General features: G+C 52.3%; 2 protein-coding genes across 3 annotated transcripts in view; both read left to right on the top strand.

The window, feature by feature from the left end:
• LOC116953257 (uncharacterized) overlaps positions 1-5,030 on the top strand; it is a 33,567-nt gene extending 28,537 nt beyond the window's left edge. For both annotated transcript variants that reach the window (XM_032973306.2, XM_032973305.2), the window contains exon 14: positions 1,377-5,030. In XM_032973306.2, coding sequence (XP_032829197.1) covers positions 1,377-2,405 — 1,029 coding nt within the window. In that variant the 3' untranslated portion in view covers positions 2,406-5,030. The remainder of the gene's footprint in view (positions 1-1,376) is intronic.
• Positions 5,031-6,223: 1,193 nt separating this feature from the next.
• On the top strand, positions 6,224-18,363 carry BRCC3 (BRCA1/BRCA2-containing complex subunit 3). The gene is made up of 8 exons (XM_076074742.1): positions 6,224-7,143; positions 10,201-10,321; positions 11,126-11,212; positions 12,347-12,435; positions 13,646-13,701; positions 14,470-14,601; positions 15,375-15,418; positions 16,276-18,363. The coding sequence occupies exons 1-8, from the start codon at positions 7,039-7,041 to the stop codon at positions 16,425-16,427; spliced, it is 786 nt and encodes a 261-aa protein (XP_075930857.1). The 5' UTR covers positions 6,224-7,038; the 3' UTR covers positions 16,428-18,363.
• Positions 18,364-21,321: the final 2,958 nt, after the last annotated feature.

The following is a 21,321-nucleotide window of genomic DNA, read 5'->3' as shown; positions in this document are numbered from 1 at the left end:
AAACAGATTCATCGCTCACACTGCCACAGCCTTATTCGGGTGGTGCTTTTCTAAAGAATAGTCACTACACTTGGACACAAAATAATGCTTTACGCACACACACGTGGTCACAACACTATACAATACTGTAGTAAACAGTATACGCTCGCACGTCTGTTGAATATACGAGTGAGGCACGCCGACTGAGACCGAGCATGGGAGACGATTACCCACAATCCTGCAGCGAGAGAGAGAGAGAAAACCATTGGCTCAGTTGTGATCACGTGACGCTCGGCAGACAAAGCGTATACTGTATGTACTGCTCGTATTGCAAGACATCGCTCGTTTATCAAATTATTTATTTAAAATTTTTGCCCGTCTTGCAAAACACTCGCAGACCAAGTTACTCGCAATCCAAGGTTTCACTTTACCTATGCACGAGTTTGCTTCACAGTTGTTAAACGACAACTGGCAAACCAGTCGCCATTATTCCCAATCGTTGTCAGTCAAGTTTAGCTCATGGTTCACCCTAAACCGCAGTCACACAAACCATGGCAGCCGATACAGATACCTGATGCACAAATAGAATCATAAGAACTCTCCAGTAGTGTGTGACTGTGGACATCCAGAACAAGACCGTACAACGTTATAACAATGCAATGCCCCGATTCACAAATACAAAGGAGACATCACAGCGATGCACTCCGTTGCTCCTGACACGGTTACCTGGCTTGACCCACCTGAATGTGAAAATTGCAGTTGTTGGTCTGAATCCAAATTAGCTGTATGAAAGAAAAAAAATAAGTTGAAGTTTAGTCACGAGTGCACCAATTGGCTAGCAGCGAACGTCCAAACCGCACGACGGCCTAAGTCCCCATGCGGTTTGCTTGCCCTCGTGTCTCAATCACAAGGTAAAGGCGAAGCCCTGCAATTGCTCTCTCACGCCACTGCTGGCGAAAGGGCCTCTACTAGCAGGAGATCTAGAGCCCTTTAGGTCTCCTCTTCCGTGCTTACCAGACCCATGGGGGAGCAATGGGCGTGTAACCATACTTTAGCCCACCACCACCACCACAAGCGGCCTGCCAATCGACTAACTCTGACGCGCCCAGTCGTACTGCTGCATGGACGGAGACGGAGTGGGGGAGGGGTATTAATGGCTTGCACCATTTCTTAACCACTCTGGCAGCTCCCTTCATTTCTTAGTTAAAAAAGCAAAATTTCATCTTTATACCTAGAGACATTTATATACGTGTGGCAAACTGGTAACCGAATGTTTTCAAAGTTGTCAAATTTTAATGCAACACTCCCATGCCCGCTCTTCACATGTGGCTACGTTCGCATATGCTTTGCGTTCAATAATTGTCTTTGTTTTCTAAAACCCCTTTCTTTCCCATCAGGGTATAGATACATTTGAAAACACGATGTTCTTTATTGACAAACAAGGAGACACAGACGTGACAAGAACACTCATACAAAATAATCCAGTGATAAGAAAGGTACAAATGCTTTTGGGCATCGTGCCAGGCCAGAGCAAACCAAATGCAGAAAGGACCACCAAGGTGAGCGCTGAAGACGTCGACCCTAACAATGCTGAGCCCAAAATAATCCAGAAGCGTTCCGTCGGCGAGGCTGTGGAGAGAGTAGTAGGTGCCAACGAAGGGAACGGGGATGCCTGCGTGATATCCTCCACTGTCGACGCAGCCGTGCGGAGTGACGTTGCGTCATCAACGCAGGGGAAGGAGGCCGTGAGTCGGACGAGCAGGGAGAAGGAAGTTCACGGAGAAACGGCAATTGAGAAGGAGAAGGGAGAGACAAATGTCGCGGGCCGAGTTGCGGAAGGGGAGTTTGAGGGCAGGATTGAAAATGTGGTTTACGAGCACAGTGAAGAGGTGAGTGAAGTGGTCGAAGGGATCGTAAGCGACGCAGATGATAACGTGCGTGGCAATGATCGTGGATCTGTGGAGGGTGTGGTGATGAAGGGCGGCACGGAGGTCACTCACGCAAATGACCTGCTTGCGGCGAAGGAGAACCCTGTAAATTTTGGAGAGTCTCTGAAGGGCGGTGGTCCGCACGCACTGCCTACCAAGGGAGAGGGCGGTAGCAGCAACTCCAAACGGGACGTCTCGCTCGTGAAATGCGCGAACACGACGAGCGACAGGCACGCCGCGAACAAGACGAGCGTTACTCCCGCGGTGGGCGTTGAGAGCCCCGAAAAGGTGACAAATGTGTGCACCGAGGGGGATTTGGAGAGCAGCGTTGGCCAGGGGAGCGAGGAGGGAGGAGGAGGAGGAGGAGACGGCGCTTTAAGAGTGCTGGCTTCCCGCAGGCCTGCCGCCCGGGGAAGGGAGAGCGGCCCGCGTGCCCACCGTGGCCGCCCACGCGTGGGCAAGGGCGCCAGGAGGAACAGGGGCAGGTCCCAGGAGTAGGCGCATCCCCTCCTTGTTGCAGAAGTTCACGGTTCAAATCAAATCCGGCAGGTTGCCCTGGTTAAAACTGCGGGGTGTATTAACCGTGAAATACTACTTGCCATCTCCTTGGCACTGCTCATCACACCACTCATCTTTTCACACTCTCCGACCTAGGCACGTCTGACACCCCAACCCCGCTCTTGACTCAAGTCTCACCTTTTCTTTACGCACATCCTCAATCTCCTTCAGTCACTCCATTTCCCCTCCCTCCACTCTCAGTGTCGGTGTTCCATAGGGTTCGGTTCTGGGTTCCTCACTCTTCTCTCTCGATATTTCGGCTCTTGAATCTATGATCTCTTTCCTGCTTTCCTCATTTCTTTGCTGATACCCAAGTCGTCTGCTGCTTTCCTTCACTTACCCCCTGACCATCATGGGACCTCCTTTGCCAGTAACATTATCAGAGTATGTTTTTTTGTTTGCATTTTGACCACAAGTATTGTGGTTAATGCAGACATAATTCCTTGTAAAAGGTTTCAGCTTGGTGTTATAACAACTTAACGCCTGTTTTGTTGCCAGAAAAAAGGGGGAAACCCTATTCTCTTACCCATGTGCATTTCATAATCATTCAGTACCTCCTTGCACGCCCCTGCCATCTAAATCATTCTATTCTCTCACAATTTTAAGTGAAGTCAAGTGTGTTGACTGAGGGCTCTCTGTAAATGTACTGGCATCATGGACCACTCTTTTTTTTTATTTGGAGATCACTTAACTGGGATTACACATCGCAATCACTGACACCGTATTGACAGACTAATACCAACTATCAGGCCAGTGCCGAGTCATCTTGTACCACACAGGGACAGCTGCTACTGGGAGAGAGTCCCCCTTTGAATGGTCAAGATGAGTTTTGATGTTGTGTGCTTTGAGTTGCTGAGATGAATGCAGAGATTATGAAACACGAAGAGAAGTCGGCCAGACCACAGCTTTGAGAAAACGTACAGCAGTGAATTCTATATCGTAATTGGGATACAATCAACTCTAAATTATCCGTGGTTTGATTATTCGGGTTGCGGATTAACCATGTTTGTGGGGAAAAAAACAACTGCATTGTTTTGAGATGTACCCCGTGAGGTGGTACGAACTGAATTCCTGAAAAAGCTCCCAGCACGTGGAATGAAACGTCGGATGTGCCATATCATACGCAGCACAACCCAAAAATACATCAGGGAGCTGTGCAGCATAACCATAATAACCCACCTATCTTTGCGCGCACTCTGGTTATATCATTTTCTGTTCTTCCTTGGAAGGTTCAAAACATACGATTGCAAACATGTTGGAAAGTGAACCGATTACTCTAATAAACAAAAAGACTGCACATGTTACCCTCATTCCACGTTAAGTAAACAAGAAAAAGGTTAACTTAAGCAGTAGGTTTTTTTCAGTCAATATGATTTGGCAAATGTTTTTTATTCAGACTTTCTGCAGCTTGTCCTTAAGATTATTCAAGTTACCAATGGCCGCGTTAACGTTTATACGCATGACAGTTGAATTAATATTCTTTGAGTCTTTCGGTAAAGTCACGTAGATAGGTTCAAGGATAGTTATTTTTTTTGTTATTTTCTTTGAACTTATCTCCGTGACTTTACCAAAAGACCCAAAGAATATGAATTACTGCAGTCACGAAAGCTTTTAAGTAAAATGTAATGAATGTGGAGGGTCTTGCGACTGAAATTTGGCCAGATCAGTATGCACCTTCCGACCCACAGGAAGTGCATACTAATCTATCCAAATTTGGTGCAAGTGGAAGCAAAGATGAAGAGAAAGAAGGCAGAAGAAGAGGTGGGGGGAGGGCGATGTGGTGCGATCGGACACGCTGGCTCGTAAAGCGGAGAGAGAGAGAGGGAGAGATGGCGCAGGAAGGACAGGGCAATGTGGAGAAAGTTGTCAAGGGCAGTGTGGAGAAAGTTGTCAAGGGCAGTGTGGAGAAAGTTGTCAAGGGCAGTGTGGAGAAAGTTGTCAAGGGCAGTGTGGAGAAAGTTGTCAAGGGCAGTGTGGAGAAAGTTGTCAAGGACAGCGGAACACCCCACGTGAGTGACGCGTGGGAGAAGAAGAAAATGAGGCCAACCCAAAATGCAACTGAACAAATAGCTATTATGTTTTACCCTAAGTTAGGTATACTTTATATTTTCAGTGCGTGTGTTTTCTTTTGCGGGCCACCGGATAATTTTCCGGTGAAATAGCGGGAGAGGGTTGGCCCGGAAAAGAAAACACACACACACTTCGGTTCAAGTTAAGAACTTAGGTTCAAGTTAAAAATAGAGCCTGTTGTTAATTTCAAAAGTGATTTCCCGTTTGGAAATTCCACATTATTATGGCGGGGGCAAGTATAAACTACTCTGGACGGATGATGGGCTGAGTCACCCCCCCACCCCCTCCTACCAGAATTTCAACACACGTCCTTCAATTACGAGCCTCTTACTATACGGTAGAGGCATGTGGCCGGATTAATTGTAAACTAATATAAATAGTAAATTTTTTATCACCTGACATGATTTTTTTTCATTTTATAGTGTAGTCCTGAATAGTGACTGTTGTGTAATTTGATAATATTGCTGAATTAATAAAATTAAATGTCTTCAAGAATGTTTTACTCACGTACATTTATGTCGTCAATGAATGGGGGTACAAGCAATGTTTTGTGGGAGCTGTGACGTGGATAGGGCCTCGGCAGTGTTCAGTGCTACCACCTCGTGTCTGAATGTCTTCCCGTGTGTGCTACGAAGCACACGTTCATGGTATTTGCCAAATATCCCAATTCCGGGACCCTCCATAAAACGAGGAATGAGACTTACCGAGTCGTTCCGAGTTAAGTGAATGGCATCAGCTCTAGCACTGACGGTGTCCACCTCAAATCCAGCACATTGGAGGCAAGAGTTGACGGATCGGCTGAGGTCCACATCCTGGATTTCCAGTGTTTGGCAATTCCATGGGGGTGGGGGTGGCCGGGCATGGGGGGTGGCCGGGCACGTGGGGGGGGGTGGCCGGGCACGTGGGGGGGGGGGGTGGCCGGGCACGTGGGGGGGGGGGGTGGCCGGGCACGTGGGGGGGGGGGGGGTGGCCGGGCACGTGGGGGGGGGTGGCCGGGCACGTGGGGGGGGGGGGGGGGTGGCCGGGCATGGGGTGGGGGTGGCCGGGCATGGGGGGGGGGGTGGCCGGGCACGTGGGGGGGGGGGGTGGCCGGGCACGTGGGGGGGGGGGGTGGCCGGGCACGTGGGGTGGGTGGCCGGGCACGTGGGGGGGGGGGTGGCCGGGCACGTGGGGGGGGGGGTGGCCGGGCACGTGGGGGGGGGGGGGTGGCCGGGCACGTGGGGGGGGGGGTGGCCGGGCACGTGGGGGGGGGGGGGGTGGCCGGGCACGTGGGGGGGGGGGGTGGCCGGGCACGTGGGGGGGGGTGGCCGGGCACGTGGGGGGGGGTGGCCGGGCACGTGGGGGGGGGTGGCCGGGCACGTGGGGGGGGGGGTGGCCGGGCACGTGGGGGGGGGGGGGTGGCCGGGCACGTGGGGGGGGGGTGGCCGGGCACGTGGGGGGGGGGGTGGCCGGGCACGTGGGGGGGGGGGGTGGCCGGGCACGTGGGGGGGGGGGGTGGCCGGGCACGTGGGGGGGGGGGGTGGCCGGGCACGTGGGGTGGGTGGCCGGGCACGTGGGGTGGGTGGCCGGGCACGTGGGGTGGGTGGCCGGGCACGTGGGGTGGGTGGCCATGCGGGCTACACGACTTGTCCACTAGACGGCAGTATATACCCACAGCACTTTGTTGGCCCGATTCATCGCCGATCCGAGGGGAAAATCCTCCGATCTGGCAACGCGACGAGGGTCCCCGCATTTCCGGTTTCAAAGTATTGACTTCAGGATCAACATCATCATCAGTTCTTCATCTCATCATCATCATCAGCTCCTCGTGGCTCCCTCCCCTTGTCGTCGCTCCATCCATTCCCGCAGCCTGGTCACAATTCCTCGTTCCTCATCACTCGTTCGCCGCTCCCACACAGTTACAACAACAACAACAGCAGCAGCAAGAAGACCGCCTAGAGATCTTGAGACCATTACCTCATCCAGTGCCGGATTAAGCTCGTGCCGGGGCCTGTATCATTTGTTATTAAAGGGACATACATTAAAATACACAATTTTTACTTGCAGAGTAAAGTAAATAGATTGTTTTCATTTGCTATACAGCCGGATAATACGAAACAAATCGCTAACCTTAAACGCCCAGTCGTTCGTAAAAGTTGAAGGCGGTATAGTACTATAGTAATAGAGCAAGTGCAGAATCACTGAACCGGAATTTATAGCCTGAAAGCATTTAGCGCGGGGCCCTTGAAAGTGCGGGGCCCGTAGCTACTACTTGTAGCTACTTGTGTAGTAGCTACTTGTGTAGTAGCTACTACACTTGTAGCTACTTGTGTTACTACATGTGTAGTAGCTACTTGTGTAGTAGCTACTACACTTGTAGCTACTTGTGTTACTACATGTGTAGTAGCTACTTGTGCTACTAGGTTAATAATCTGTCACTGGCCTCGCCTTCCTCCTCGTCGTCAAACTCGTCCTCCTCCTAGTCCGCCTCGTCTCTCTCCTCGTCGTCCTCGTCCTCCTCGTCATGATGGTGCAGGCGGTTCGCGTGCGCGCGGACGCGCTCCACGTGTGCCTCACGCACGCGCTCTCCACTGAGCGCGAGGAGGTCATGGGGCTGTGCATCGGGGAGGTGAGCGGCGACTCGCCACCAACACCCTCACCACCACCACCCTCGCCACCACCACCACCCTCGCCACCACCACCACCACCCTCACCACCACCACCACCACCCTCACCACCACCACCACCACCCTCACCACCACCCTCACCACCCTCACCACCACCCTCACCACCCTCACCACCACCCTCACCACCCTCACCACCACCCTCACCACCCTCACCACCACCCTCACCACCCTCACCACCACCCTCACCACCACCCTCACCACCCTCACCACCACCCTCACCACCACCCTCACCACCCTCACCACCACCCTCACCACCCTCACTCTCACCACTCTTCCCACCACCCTCGCTACCCTCCCACCACCACCACCACCCTCACCACCCTCGCCACCACCCTCACTACCCTCTCCACCACCACCCTCACCACCAACACTCTCATCACCACCCTAACCACTCTTACCACCACCCTCGCTACCCTTACCACCACCATCACCACCACCCTCACCACCCTTGCCACCCCCTCCACCACCACCACCCTCGCTACCCTCACTCTCACCAGGACCACCACTCTTACCACCACTCTCACCACTCTTACCACCACCCTCACCACAACCCTCACTCTCACCAGGACCACCACATCACCCTCACCTTCGCTCATCACCACCACCCTCACCAAAGACCCCCCCACCCCCCATAACATCCTTAGATTTGGGGCAAGTGGTGTTAGCGAACTCCAATGAAGGCTGGAACGGCACACGAGGGGGTGGGTGGTCACCACCACTCACCACACAGACACAGACCTCACCACACAGACACAGACCTCACCACACAGACACAGACCTCACCACACAGACACAGACCTCACCACTCACCACACAGACCTCACCACACAGACACAGACCACACAGACACAGACCTCACCACACAGACACAGACCTCACCACTCACCACACAGACCTCACCACACAGACACAGACCTCACCACTCACCACACAGACCTCACCACACAGACACAGACCTCACCACACAGACACAGACCTCACCACACAGACCTCACCACACAGACACAGACCTCACCACACAGACACAGACCTCACCACACAGACACAGACCTCACCACACAGACCTCACCACACAGACACAGACCTCACCACACAGACACAGACCTCACCACACAGACACAGACCTCACCACACAGACCTCACCACACAGACACAGACCTCACCACACAGACCTCACCACACAGACACAGACCTCACCACACAGACACAGACCTCACCACACAGACACAGACCTCAGCACACAGACACAGACCTCACCACACAGACACAGACCTCACCACACAGACACAGACCTCACCACACAGACACAGACCTCACCACACAGACACAGACCTCACCACACAGACACAGACCTCACCACACAGACACAGACCTCACCACACAGACACAGACCTCACCACACAGACCTCACCACACAGACACAGACATCACCACACAGACACAGACCTCACCACAGACTTTACCACACAGACCTCACCACACAGACACAGACCTCACCACACAGACACAGACATCACCACACAGACACAGACATCACCACACAGACCTCACCACACAGACACAGACCTCACCACACAGACCTCACCACACAGACACAGACATCACCATACAGACACAGACATCACCACAGACTTTACCACACAGACCTCACCACACAGACAGACCACACCACAAAGCTCAGCTCCCAACGCCATCCACGCAGACCCTATTCAGCCTCAGACCCTTCCACTCAGCAGCGTCAGGAGCGTGGGGGAAGGCGGGGGGGGGGGGTGCCTTGCCACCCCCCCTGGTGGCTAAAGCTACAAGTTGGGACCCCCTTGACAACCACCATGAGATACGATCGGTGTCATCGAACAAAAACATTTCTTTATTAACGCGGTTTTAATAAGGTCTCCATCTAGCCAGATCACATCCACCCAGTCTCCATCTAACCAGATCACATCCACCCAGTCTCCATCTAACCAGATCACATCCACCCAGTCTCCATCTAACCAGGTCACATCCACCCAGTCTCCATATAACCAGATCACATCCACCCAGTCTCCGTCTAACCAGATCACATCCACCCAGTCTCCATTTAACCAGATCACATCCACCCAGTCTCCATCTAACCAGATCACATCCACCCAGTCTCCATTTAACCAGATCACATCCACCCAGTCTCCATCTAACCAGATCACATACACCCAGTCTCCATCTATCCAGATCACATACACCCAGTCTCCATCTAACCAGATCACATCCACCCAGTCTCCATCTAACCAGGTCACATCCACCCAGTCTCCATCTAACCAGATCACATCCACCCAGTCTCCATCTAACCAGATCACATACACCCAGTCTCCATCTATCCAGATCACATCCACCCAGTCTCCATCTAACCAGATCACATCCACCCAGTCTCCATCTAACCAGATCACATCCACCCCAGTCTCGATTTAACCAGATGACATCCACCCAAGTCTCCATATAACCAGATCACACCCACCTATCTGGTTCATCCAGGCCAGGGGTCAGCAACCAAAAGAACAAGAAGAGCCATTTGTTTTCGAATTCGGTAAAAAAAGTTAATATTTTCAAGAGCCGCAATGCACGTGATGAATACGAGACTGTGGTCCTCATGAAATAACGTTACGAAGGCAGCAGTCCTTAAAGAGTCGCATGCGGCCTTGTAAAGCCGCAGGTTACCGACCCCTGATCCAGGCCTTACTAACCCCATACACCCGGACCCCATTCTGCCAAGTCCCACAGACCCAATTCACCCTATTCACCAAAGTACTACAGACCCAATTCACCCCAGTCTCCATCTACCCAGCTCTTAAAGACCCAGTTCACCCAGACCCTACCCACCCCCATTACCTCCAGACTGGATCCACTCAGTCCCTACAGACCCCCATCCACAGAGGCCCCATCCCACCCAGACCCGACTGATCGCCGTACCGCCAGACTCCGACACACCCAGCCGAGCCTCCCGCTGCTCTGGGTCGCCCCCCTTGCAGGTGGACACGAGCGAGGTGGTTCACATCTACTCGGTGATCATCCTCCGGCGCTCGGACAAGCGCAAAGACCGCGTGGAGATCTCCCCGGAGCAGCTGTCGGCCGCCTCCACCGAGGCCGAGATATCCTCCCCCCGCGCCTGCTTGCACCTCTGCCTCTTTTTCCACTGGCACAACCGTGCCGTGCCGGGGCCGTGCCCAGGTGTTTTTTTTCCCCCCCACCGTAGAAGCCGAGCTGTGCTTGCTGTGACGTCACACAACAAATATGTCTTATGCATGTAATTATCCCTGCCCCCTCGCTACTGCTTGGGCCCAAGCCAGCTGTGTACAGAAGATGAGCGCTGCCTCAATGAAAAGGATTTGGCCAAATATTGCAATGCAGGACCCACCTGTAAATGACTCTTGAGACTCATTGGGTCTTTCCTGTATACATTTGCTGTTGTAAATTTCTGACCAGCCCCGACTGAACATCTATTAAAAAGAGCTTCTTAGCTCCTCGGATTTCTATAGGATAAAGATTCTTATTCTGAATTACATTATATTATATTTTTACAAGGCTTTTACTCTAAAACCTTTGTGTCATTAAAGTGTAAATATAAAATACTAATGCAAGTGATTTCTTGCTGAAAAGAGCATTGAGACGGTGCTCATGTTCTGTTTACAGAGCTCAGCTGGGGGTGGAAATTCCACTGTGGAGGGAAGCCTCTCAATAGGACAACCGCTGTCAACTTCGCCACAAAGTGGTACTACTCGTTTTGTTGATACTCATTATCAGAGGGATGATGGGCTGAACCACCCCCCAAGCAGGATTTGAACTCCCAACTTCGCGATTGGGAGCCGTTCGCCCTGCCGCCGGGCCACCTGATGGGTTCCCAGTTCCAGTCGGGGTCTTCGCAACGTCTCTGCTGGTCCTTGACTCGTTTCCACAGACTGGCGGTGCAGAGCGGGAAGCCGATGCGCGTGGTGGGGTGGTACCACTCCCACCCACACATCACGGTGTGGCCCTCGCATGTCGGTGAGTGTGCACAGCAAGCAGGAACCGTGCCGTAGTGCTGTGACAGTGTCTACATTGAAGGGAACGTTTGTGTTGTTTGGTAGGTCTAGCCTTGTCATTTGCTCACTCGCTCGCTCGCTCGCTCAACTGCGGGCAGAAGGGCCCTCCATGCTGGCCAGATGTCTTGGAAGAGGTGGGAGTACCCACGTTTTACTCCACCACACGTGACCGGCCAATCATCAGTCAGAATCAGAATGTTTATTGATACTGGAGGAATCCGATGAGCTATAAAGCCCTTTTTCACAGATGTCCAGTTGGGGCAGGTAAGAACGTTCACCGCAATCGACTGGTGAATGCATTTCTACTGCTGGGGATAGATAGACGTTTGGGGGGGGTGGGCGGGTTTAAGAAACTTGCAGCATCGTTTCACCTGCGCGCCGGGAGATTGGATCGAACCGGCGACCTGGATTGCAAATTTGCGGTGCGAGACATCGCAGCACTTTGACAGCCAGGGGGAGGATCCCAGGATCTCAGCAGTGCCGGCTGTGCTCAGACACAGAATTAACTCCCTGAGCTACCCAGTCACCTCTTATCAAAGCATCAAACTCATGCCAGCCAGCCTACCTATGCGTCTTCTAATTATTGTTGCTGTTGTGCATGTTTTGGACTCTTTAGCAAGTGAAGAAGAAAGGAGAATCGCTGCCTTCGAAATGAAAGCCTTTCGTTGAATTCTTAAACTTCATTATAATGAGCAGCACTTAAACAAGGATGTCCTGGATAGATGAAGCAAAGAATCAGGGCTACTTATTTAGGTCTAGTTCAGAATCCTGCAATATTTTGGACATGTGACCAAGGTGAAAGGCTGCTGAGCATAGCGACAGAGGGAACGCGTGAAGGAGCTAGGGAAAAAGGAAACGCAGGACATGGCCGGACGTCAAACATCAAACACCGGGCGGGATGGAACGCCGTCGCAGTTGAACAACGCAGCGACGGACAGAGTAGCAGTGGAGATAAAGCACTGCAAGGAGGTATCGGTGAAGGAGACTGTCAGGGCCCAACAGGCCAAGGGACCAGAAGAAGCAGAAGATTGGTTGTTTGGGGTGCACGGTGGTGGGGTGCGTTATGGCGAGCGTGATAGTTGTTGGCGTGTGTCAGACGTGGGCACGCAGGCCATGTACCAGATGATGGACGATTGCTTCGTGGGACTCATTTTCGCCTGTTTCTCCGACGACAAGAACACCAAGGTAAGAGGCCACAGCGCTGCCCTGCGGGGGCTCCCTCTAACGCTGTCGCTCTTAACGCAGCGTTCTTCACTCATTTTCAGAGCGGGGCCACTTTCCCCCGATACCACACCACCAGTATGAAGGCCGCCACACATTTGAAACCATTGCGGGTTTGACAGCAGCGCGATGATGATGGGGGGAGTGTTTTCACCATTTGTTTATTGACGGGGGCCGCACTAAAGGCCACCAGGAGCCACCAGTGATCCGCGGGCATTCCATTATGGCTCTGCAGCTATTGTTGAAACAACTTGCTAAAGGATGCTAGACTATTTGGTTTTTGCTGTTTATTATTATGCCTTGTCGAACCTCATGACTTGTTCAGGAGGATCCTGCCAAGTTTCTGCGGTAGGGGGCGATGATTGCTCTCTTATCCCAGCCGAGTACTGTAATTTGATTGTAGCTGTGACTACGTTATGGGTCCTGCAAATGTTATTGTCGTTCAGAGCCTTGAACCAGAGAGAATTGTGCTTCAGCAGGCACGAGTAAAAAATTATTATTATTATTATTGACAGCTGCTGTTTGTTGTGTGTTGGTCAGTGTGTGGGCTGGAGTGTGGTTTTGTTGTGTTTGTTGGTGTGTGAGTTATTGGTTGGGTTATAGGTTGTTGGTTGGGGTGTGGGTCCGTGTGGTGTTTTTTTGGGTGTGGGTCGCTTTGTGGGTCGTTGTGTAGGTCGTTGTGTATGTAGGTCGTTGTGTAGGTCGTTGTGTATGTAGGTCGTTGTGTAGGTCCGTGTGATGGTTTTTTGGGTGTGGGTCGTTGTGTGCGTCGCTGTGTGGGTCGCTGTGTAAGTCGTTGTGTAGGTCCGCGTGATGGTTTTTGGGGTGTGGGTCTTTGGTTGCTTCGCTGTGTGGGTCGCTGTGTAGGTCCGTGTGATGTTTTTGGGGTGTGGGTCGTTGTGTGGGTCACTTTGTGGGTCGCTGTGTAGGTCCGTGTGATGTTTTTGGGGTGTGGGTCGCTGTGTGGGTCGCTGTGTAGGTCCGTGTGATGGTTTTTGGGGTGTGGATCGTTGTGTAGGTCTGTGTGATGGTTTTTGGGGTGTGGGTCACTGTGTGGGTCGCTGTGTAAGTCGTGTAGTTCCGTGTGATGTTTTTTGGGTGTGGGTCGTTGTGTGCGTCGCTGTGTGGGTCGCTTTGTGTTCCCCTAACGGCCGGTGCCTGCCGTCTCCCACAGACTGGCCGCGTGCTGCTCACCTGCTTCCAGTCCATGAAAGTGCCCGGGGAAGAGGAGTGAGTGTCCCCTCACCTCCCCACTCTTCACACCACTGCTTCCCGAGCCTCACCAGACACTCTCACCATGCCATCACACTCACAACTCACCACCATGCCATCACACTCACAACTCACCAGATACTCATTCTCACCAGACACGCGACTTGCCAGATACCAACCAGTGACCAGACACTCATCACTCCCAACTCGTAAAACACTTCCCACTCGCCAAACACTCACTAGATGCCACACTCGTCAGACTAGCACCAAACACTTACTAGACACTCTTGCTACTCACCCACACGAGTGGTGATTCACCATCACCACTCGCCCATACACACGCTCACCACTCGCCAGACACTCACTGTGTTCTGTATGGATGTGTGTATGCTCTGTGTGACTGTATGTACGGTGTTGTGTATGGATGCGTGTGTGTGGACCTTGGTGTGTGCATGCAGGGGTGAGGCAGTCCAGTGGTTCGTGCACCGCACGACCCGGTGACTTGATTCCCGCTCATGACCAAGACCAATGACGAATATCTGAACCGATCCTGGGCCACCCTTAGGTTGACTCGGCCTGAAATGAGTACCTGGTGCGATGTATAAACATCAGCACTGGGGAGACAAAGGCGGTCAGGCGCGGTGTTGGCCACACGACCTCTTCGTACGTCATTCCGACCTTGACAGGTGCTGCTCGCTGACAGCCCTTGCCCCCAACAGTCTATTAAAGGTTACACGTGTTGGGGGGGTGGGGGGCGGGGGAACGTTGTCTCTGTGCGTGCTGCAGGATAGCGCGAGTCGAGATCCCGGTGCACGTGGTGCCGTGCCCGACCATCAGCCAGATGTGCCTGGAGTCCATCGTTGAGCTGCCCAAGAGTCTGTGCGAGGAGGAGCAGGACGCGTACCGGAGGGTTCTCAAGTACGTGAGCGCTTACGGCGTGTAAAGGAGTTCAACATGCGTACACGCAGCTCGCGAGGGGGCCGTGGCACGCGGTGGTGACGCTTGCGCCTCACAGCAAGAAGGGCCGGGGATCCATTACCCACTTGTAATCTCACGCGACCCGCTGTATTTATTGTAGAGCGTCTAACGTGCTAATTGCATCTCGGCAATTGTACCTGCACGATTTGCAACGGGGTCGTGGGAAACTGCACACAGGTGGGCAGGCAGCCAGAACTGGCGCTGCCAACAATTGCTCCGGCCCTGTAGTCACTCCATAGGGGGGCGATACGCGCTGCGTCTCATCCCAATCTATTAATTTGCGGGTCATTTTCGAATTTGCCAAATGTGGATCGTGACGCCGGCACCCAGTGGCCTACCCTTACGACTGACGTCGCTGGATCTCGAACGTGCAACGTGAATCGGACGACGCGTAGCTTACGGTTCACACACCCGCGGTAATAAACAGGGCGGCCGCTTCGGTGCAAGCCATGAACCTTTGCAACAAGCGGCAAGCACCCTACCGCTGGGCCACATAACCTTCCCCCGCCCAACTGTCTCGCATGTCATCTCGCGTCTCTCCTTGTATCTGCTGACCAATGTTGTTTGCCACTCGTTTTTACCTCGTTGATTTCGTCTCATTTGTTGCATAATCCTTACGGTGCATTAGCGTATACTTTTGTGCCATGTTGCAAATGACAGTGACGGTAGACCTGACGTTTCCACTCTCAGACTGATCCTGTTTGTGTTTTCAGTTTAACCAGCCTGGACCCCATCACTAAGATACACAACGGGACAGGTACGCGGACTAATGCACTGCCCCAAATCACTGTGGCATCTTTCGTAAGAGTAGTAGTAGTAGGCTGTTGCGTACCTGCGTCGAGATCCAGAATTACAAAATGTAAAAAATTACACCGCAGATGCCTCAATCGAAATACGCATGGCGATCCTTTGCCAAGAAAACCTTGCAGGGACCCTCCTTAAAAAGCAAAAGAACTCATGAGACTGAGGCTTTCCTGGGTCAACAAGTGTAGATGTCATAATCACGTGATATTTTTGTAGAAAAGCGACAAGAGCTCAAAACTGTTCCGGAGGTGCAGCACGAGATTGGTGCTGCTTGAGCACCGCAATTGCCCAAAGTAGTTTTCGCTGCGTGGTTGGCACACAACTGTGATCCAGTGCGTTGAGGAAAGGGCCGCGGTGGGGTCTTGTGTATGTCCCTGGTCTCCTGAATTCTCCAAAATAGACTTGAGCCTCGATGTAGATTAGTTAGGCTTCCAAACCCATCCGACTGTAAGGTAGCCAGCAGGTGGCAGTGCACTAAGCGGGTTCGTGCACCCATCTGTGTGGACCTTTCAGCATGGGTTTTAGATTTCTCGAGCCGCTTCATTTTTCTCCCACATCCGAAGCGACATGCCTACATGGGGACCCTTCTTTCTGAAAGAGTATTGCTACTGGGCAAGGCTGTCTCAGATAAATAATAGACATGCAGCATGTTATACTTGGGGTTTGTTCATTTTTCAAAGGAAACACGCCAATACCATAAATCACTCACCATTGTCATCCACGGTCAATCCACCGCTGGACGAATGTCTCCAGAAGCCGCTGCCGTCTCTCACTCTCCTCCCCTCCTGTGTTCTTGTTGCGCGTTGACAGTTTTCACGAGGAATCTGTGCTCCCAGATGGCCTACGTGAGTGGGCCGCTGCTCCAGTTCCTGGAGGACCGCGTAGAGCGGAACGCGTGGAGGATCCGCGAGCTCCAGGCAGAGAAACAGAAGCTCCAGGAGCAACTGGAGGCCCTGGAGTAGTGACCCTGCTGGCAGTGACGCGGACGTGCCGGCTCAAAGCTCCATTGTCCGCATGATTCACACTTGTCGTCATGATTCACACCTGTCGGCATGATTCACACTTGTCCGCATGATTCACACTTGTCGGCGTGATTCACACTTGTCGGCGTGGTCACTGGGATTGTTGCTCTGGAAAGTACAATGGTAACCAGTGGCGTGTGTATGCTCATGTTGAGGTTGGCGAGTGAGGCAGCGAACGGCTACAGTTGCCTCACGGTGAAAGTCCACTGGTGAATTATCGCATCGGGCATTGCGGTTCCTGTGTGATCCGTGGTTTTAGATGTATACTCGCAGATATAGATTCAGACGTGCATTGAGACTTAGACTTACATAGAGAGCCATAGACTCAAATGGACACGGCTTCGGGATTCACGTCGTGGTGAATATTCCAAACGCCGCCAGCAAATGATCGCAGCCGGCAGTGGCGTTAATTGTGGTCTATTGTTTGAGATCGGTGACAGCAGCCTTGCTGCGGGCTGCTCCGAATTGTCCATTGGCGCAAGGAGATAGCGGCGTCTGCCATGCCGACGTGTTCCCACTGCCACATCACACCGGCGGGATGTACGAGCCGATGTCCGGTGGCCCCGTGGCGACAGCTGTGGTGTTGGCGAGGAGCGCGAAATCGAGAGCGGCGCGTTTCGGTGGGAGGGGGCAGAGGGTCAGCGGGTGAACCAACGCAAAGGCTGCCACCCCGACCCCGTGGACGGTGTTGAACCCCCGCTTCACGAGCAAGAGGTCTGGGCGGTGGATATACGTGGACGTAACGATAAGCGTGGAGTGGTGGCACGAACCCGATCAGCCGAGCTTGCATCTCTGGCCACAGATCAGGTCCCGCAACAAAACAACCCCCGTAACCCAACCTGGTGTGGCGAGGCCTTCCTCCGTCCTTGGCTTGATAATGGCTGGAAATTATTTTATTGTGCAAATCGACTCTTATACAATACACATAAATAAGGCTCCACTAGAATCTATATTAGGAATCTATTGAGTAATGTAAACATACGAAACTGAAATCTGCATTGAAGTGAATCTGGAGGATTTCGTGGCGTGAATATAGAATCCACACGAGTGGGAATGTAGACTTTACAGCTGTAGAAATGTCGAGGAAGCATCGTGTCGTGAAGTCCCACGTGATAATAGTTCGGCTGGCTCCGAAGAATCAGCAGCTCGCAATCGGAAAGTTGCGAGTTCCAATCCTGGTTCGGGCTCGACTCAGCCACTCGTATACCTTTGGGGTCCATAAAATGAATACCGCTTTGTGCGAAGTTGATGGTCATTGTCCGATGGATTAATTCACCACCATAGGAATGTGGAATTTACCCCGCTAGTTCAGGGCTGGCAGCAGATGCACGTGATGTCAATTGGCACGTGGAATACCCCAAGATGAATGCGCATCCTTGCGTCTGCTTTGTAAACCACGATTGGAGTTAACGTGTCTTGCGTGTTGGAAATAACACCCGTTTCTCTCTCATCAACTACAGTCGGTTATCCTACAGCGCCGCGTGTTATCGTAACGCGAATTGTATATAACGTGATGAATGTATGAGGGAACACTTTTTTTAATAACAAGGATGTGAACGGGATATAACGCAATCGAGTGAACGGAACCCCGTCGCGCGAGTAGGAGAATGTGGTCGTACGGCTGCCTCGGCGAAGCCTCGCTGCTACGCGCCTCGGTCTTTATTCAGCCTGAATATGCATCTCGCGTCGTATCACGCGCTCTGCTTTATCCTACATTGTTATTAAAATGCGATTTTTCCATAACCCCGGTGTTCATCAGGAACGCAGCTACCACGTTATAAGAGAACGGACTGTACACCATAATCAATCTTGGCAAACTTCTCGTCCTTGGTATGTCATGTATGTAAATATTTAAATAAAACTACTGTCAACACAAGGATCTGAATTTGTCCGTCTTTCAGTCCGTATCAGCATTGTAGCGTCAGCTTACGGCGGGGATCATTGAGGGCGGAGTTCCCAGAGTGATCACGCTGGACCACGTGCCTGTTGTAGTGGGTTCGAATTAGGTACACACACACACACACAGCTTGGTAAGTGTGTGTGTGTGCACCTAATTCCGTTCTATTTATTAGAACGGTAAGTAATATAACACTGTACATAAGGTGGTGACCACCTTCCTCAACTCACTAACACTCTGGAACACTACACAGCGTGACCCAGGCAGGCAACGGGCTGCCTGGTCCCAGACGATGACCCGGGACTTGAGGATTGATGATTTCGTCTTCACTTCGGGGTTGAACAGCCCCGCTCTGCCTTCACACCTCTGGGAAGGTCCGGGTCCTCCACCACGTGACCCCCCAGGTTCCCCCTTGGGACCCCCAGTCCTCGTACGGGCCTACACAGTAGTGACGTCCTTATGTCACTAACACTGTCACAAAGTTCTCCAGTAGAGGACACGGGGTCAATGCTGTTGAAAACCGCGTGAACATTTGAGTGTGGTCTGATGATGTGTGAAGAATACTGTTGGTTTATAGTCAGGTTTTTTGGGGGTGGTGCTTCAAAGACAGAACTACTATCAATGAGATTGATGATTATGAAGATGCAGCAGCAGCAGCAGCATCGGCCGTGGTCTATTCACTGCTCATTCACCGTCACCACTCGGACACTCACTAGTCGCCAGACACTTGTTGTTGTACGCTCCATGCGACTGCATGCACAGACAGACCGCGCTGAACGCAGGGTTTACATCCCTGGAAAGTGTTGAGACGAAACCGCGTTGGACAAATAATATATACCTTGTGGGAAAAAACGGGGTTGTGTCCATGGGTCTGAAATGACCACCCCCTTCTTCCTCTTTGTTAAATGATTCTCAGCAATTTCTGGCCTTGTTATTGAACAAAAGAATGCCTCCATTCCTCGTGTGTTTATTCTATTTTTTAAATTTCACCTCGACACAAAGTCACCCGCACCCAGGCCGCCCTTCATTCTGTTTTTCTCGCACATCACTCTCCCTGGGCAGTGCCCGACTGGGCAGCTTACTCCAAGGGATTGTGGTTTTTGCGCCGAGAATACAAGTTAGTACTGAGAGAGTTTATAACATGTGGTATAATAAATAGTATTAGATTGTAATGTTTAACATAATTCATAAGGCAATATATAGCATCGTAATTGCATAGTGAATATACAGCAGTGTGGTACATAGTTGGGTTCATAGAATAAGACATAGTGTAATGTTACAAGTCCAAAGGTGGAATTTGTCTATGGCTATGATGTTATACCATGTAGTTTAGATTTGAAGGTATAATATTGTATGGTATAGTAGTCCAGTTTATAGCATAGTCATAATGCAACTCAGGACACAGCAGCGCACCTTGGCTGTTTCTCTTATTTGTCTGTGTTCCCAGCCCCCTCCTCCGCTCCGGTGGTGGTGCTCGGTAACTTGCTAATTCATGTAACTCTGCCCACACAGCTTACAAGACGCGGTCCTCGCTTGACAAGTGTTCATTCAAGCTCTCTCTTTTGGACAGACCTGTTTCTTCACCTGAAGAAGGCCACTTGTGTTGTGGCCGAAACGTCGTGAGAATTGTATTTTATTATGCTTTATTTTTTATTATTTTGTTTCCATTCTACGTGACTTTACTGAAAGAACCAAGAAGATGAATCCCTGCAGTCACGAAAGCTTTAAATCGAAATTCACGGTGATGCGGTGTCTGCTATTTCTGTGTGGAGCGACTGCGTGTGCAGGACGAGTCCCGGGGTAGCGGCGGGGGAGCGCGCGGGGCGATGATCGCGGCGCGAGTGATCGTGGGGTGATGATCGCGGCAGCGAGTGATCGTGGGGTGATGATCGTGGGGTGATGGTCGCGGGGCGATGATCGCGGCGCGAGTGATCGTGGGGTGATGATCGTGGGGTGATGATCGCGGCGCGAGTGATCGTGGGGTGATGATCGTGGGGTGATGATCGCGGCGCGAGTGATCGTGGGGTGATGATCGTGGGGTGATGGTCGTGGGGTGATGATCGTGGGGTGATGATCGCGGGGACCGCTACCACGTTTGCGCAGGTGTGCAGGTGGAAGCGTACGGTCCCCGCAGCTGATAGTTAACCGCTCGCAGGTAACAGCGCGGTTCGCGGCCCCTCTGTTTGCGACAGCTGCGGTGTGCACGGGCGTGTGGTTTAACCCCGTGCGGCTCCCGAGGCCACCAGCACGAACATGTCCCTCGAGAGAGGGCGCTGGCGTGGGGGGGGGGGACCCGTCACTCGGTCGGCAGGGTGCCCGGCGGGGGGCCCGGCGGGGGCCCGACCGACGCGGTGGATGTGGGAGCGAAACGGGGCGGACGTCGCGCCCCACCTGCCCAGCGAGGGTGGCGGGGTGGACGTCGACCCTTCGAGCTGCTGCCTTCGCCAATTGCTTCTTCTGGCCTCCTCCGTCGTGTCCCCCCCTTGTTCTTTTCTTCAGCTGCCTCGCCATCTGCTCTACTCGTCGGAGCCTTTGACCTTCAAATGTCTGCTTCTCTGGAACCTTTGCTGGTGATATTTCACGCAATTGCCCGCCAAGTTTTATCTCAATACAGTAAAACCTTGGATTGCGAGTAACTTCGGTCTGCGAGTGTTTTGCAAGACGAGCAAAAAATGTAAATAAATATTAATTTGATAAACGAGCGAGGTCTTGCAATACGAGTAGTACGTACACACGTTTTGCCTGCCGAGCGTCACGTGATCACAACTGATATACGAGTGCTTTGATATACGAGTGCTTTGGATTACAAACACGTTATGCTCGCAATCCAAGGTTTTACTGTATAACAATACGGCTGTGTCTGTAGCGCGCCGGAACATAGAGGAAATAAACAGAAACACATTTTATCTGGGTGGGGAGGTGGGGGCTGATTGGGCT

This window comes from Petromyzon marinus, chromosome 50 (genome assembly GCF_048934315.1).
Source record: "Petromyzon marinus isolate PM22_M1 ecotype Great Lakes invasive population chromosome 50, UKy_Petmar_22M1.pri1.0, whole genome shotgun sequence".
In the NCBI taxonomy this organism is placed as follows: Eukaryota; Metazoa; Chordata; class Hyperoartia; order Petromyzontiformes; family Petromyzontidae; genus Petromyzon; species Petromyzon marinus.
The sequence above is the reverse complement of the archived record's forward strand: the minus strand, read 5'-3'. Positions and strand labels throughout refer to the sequence as shown.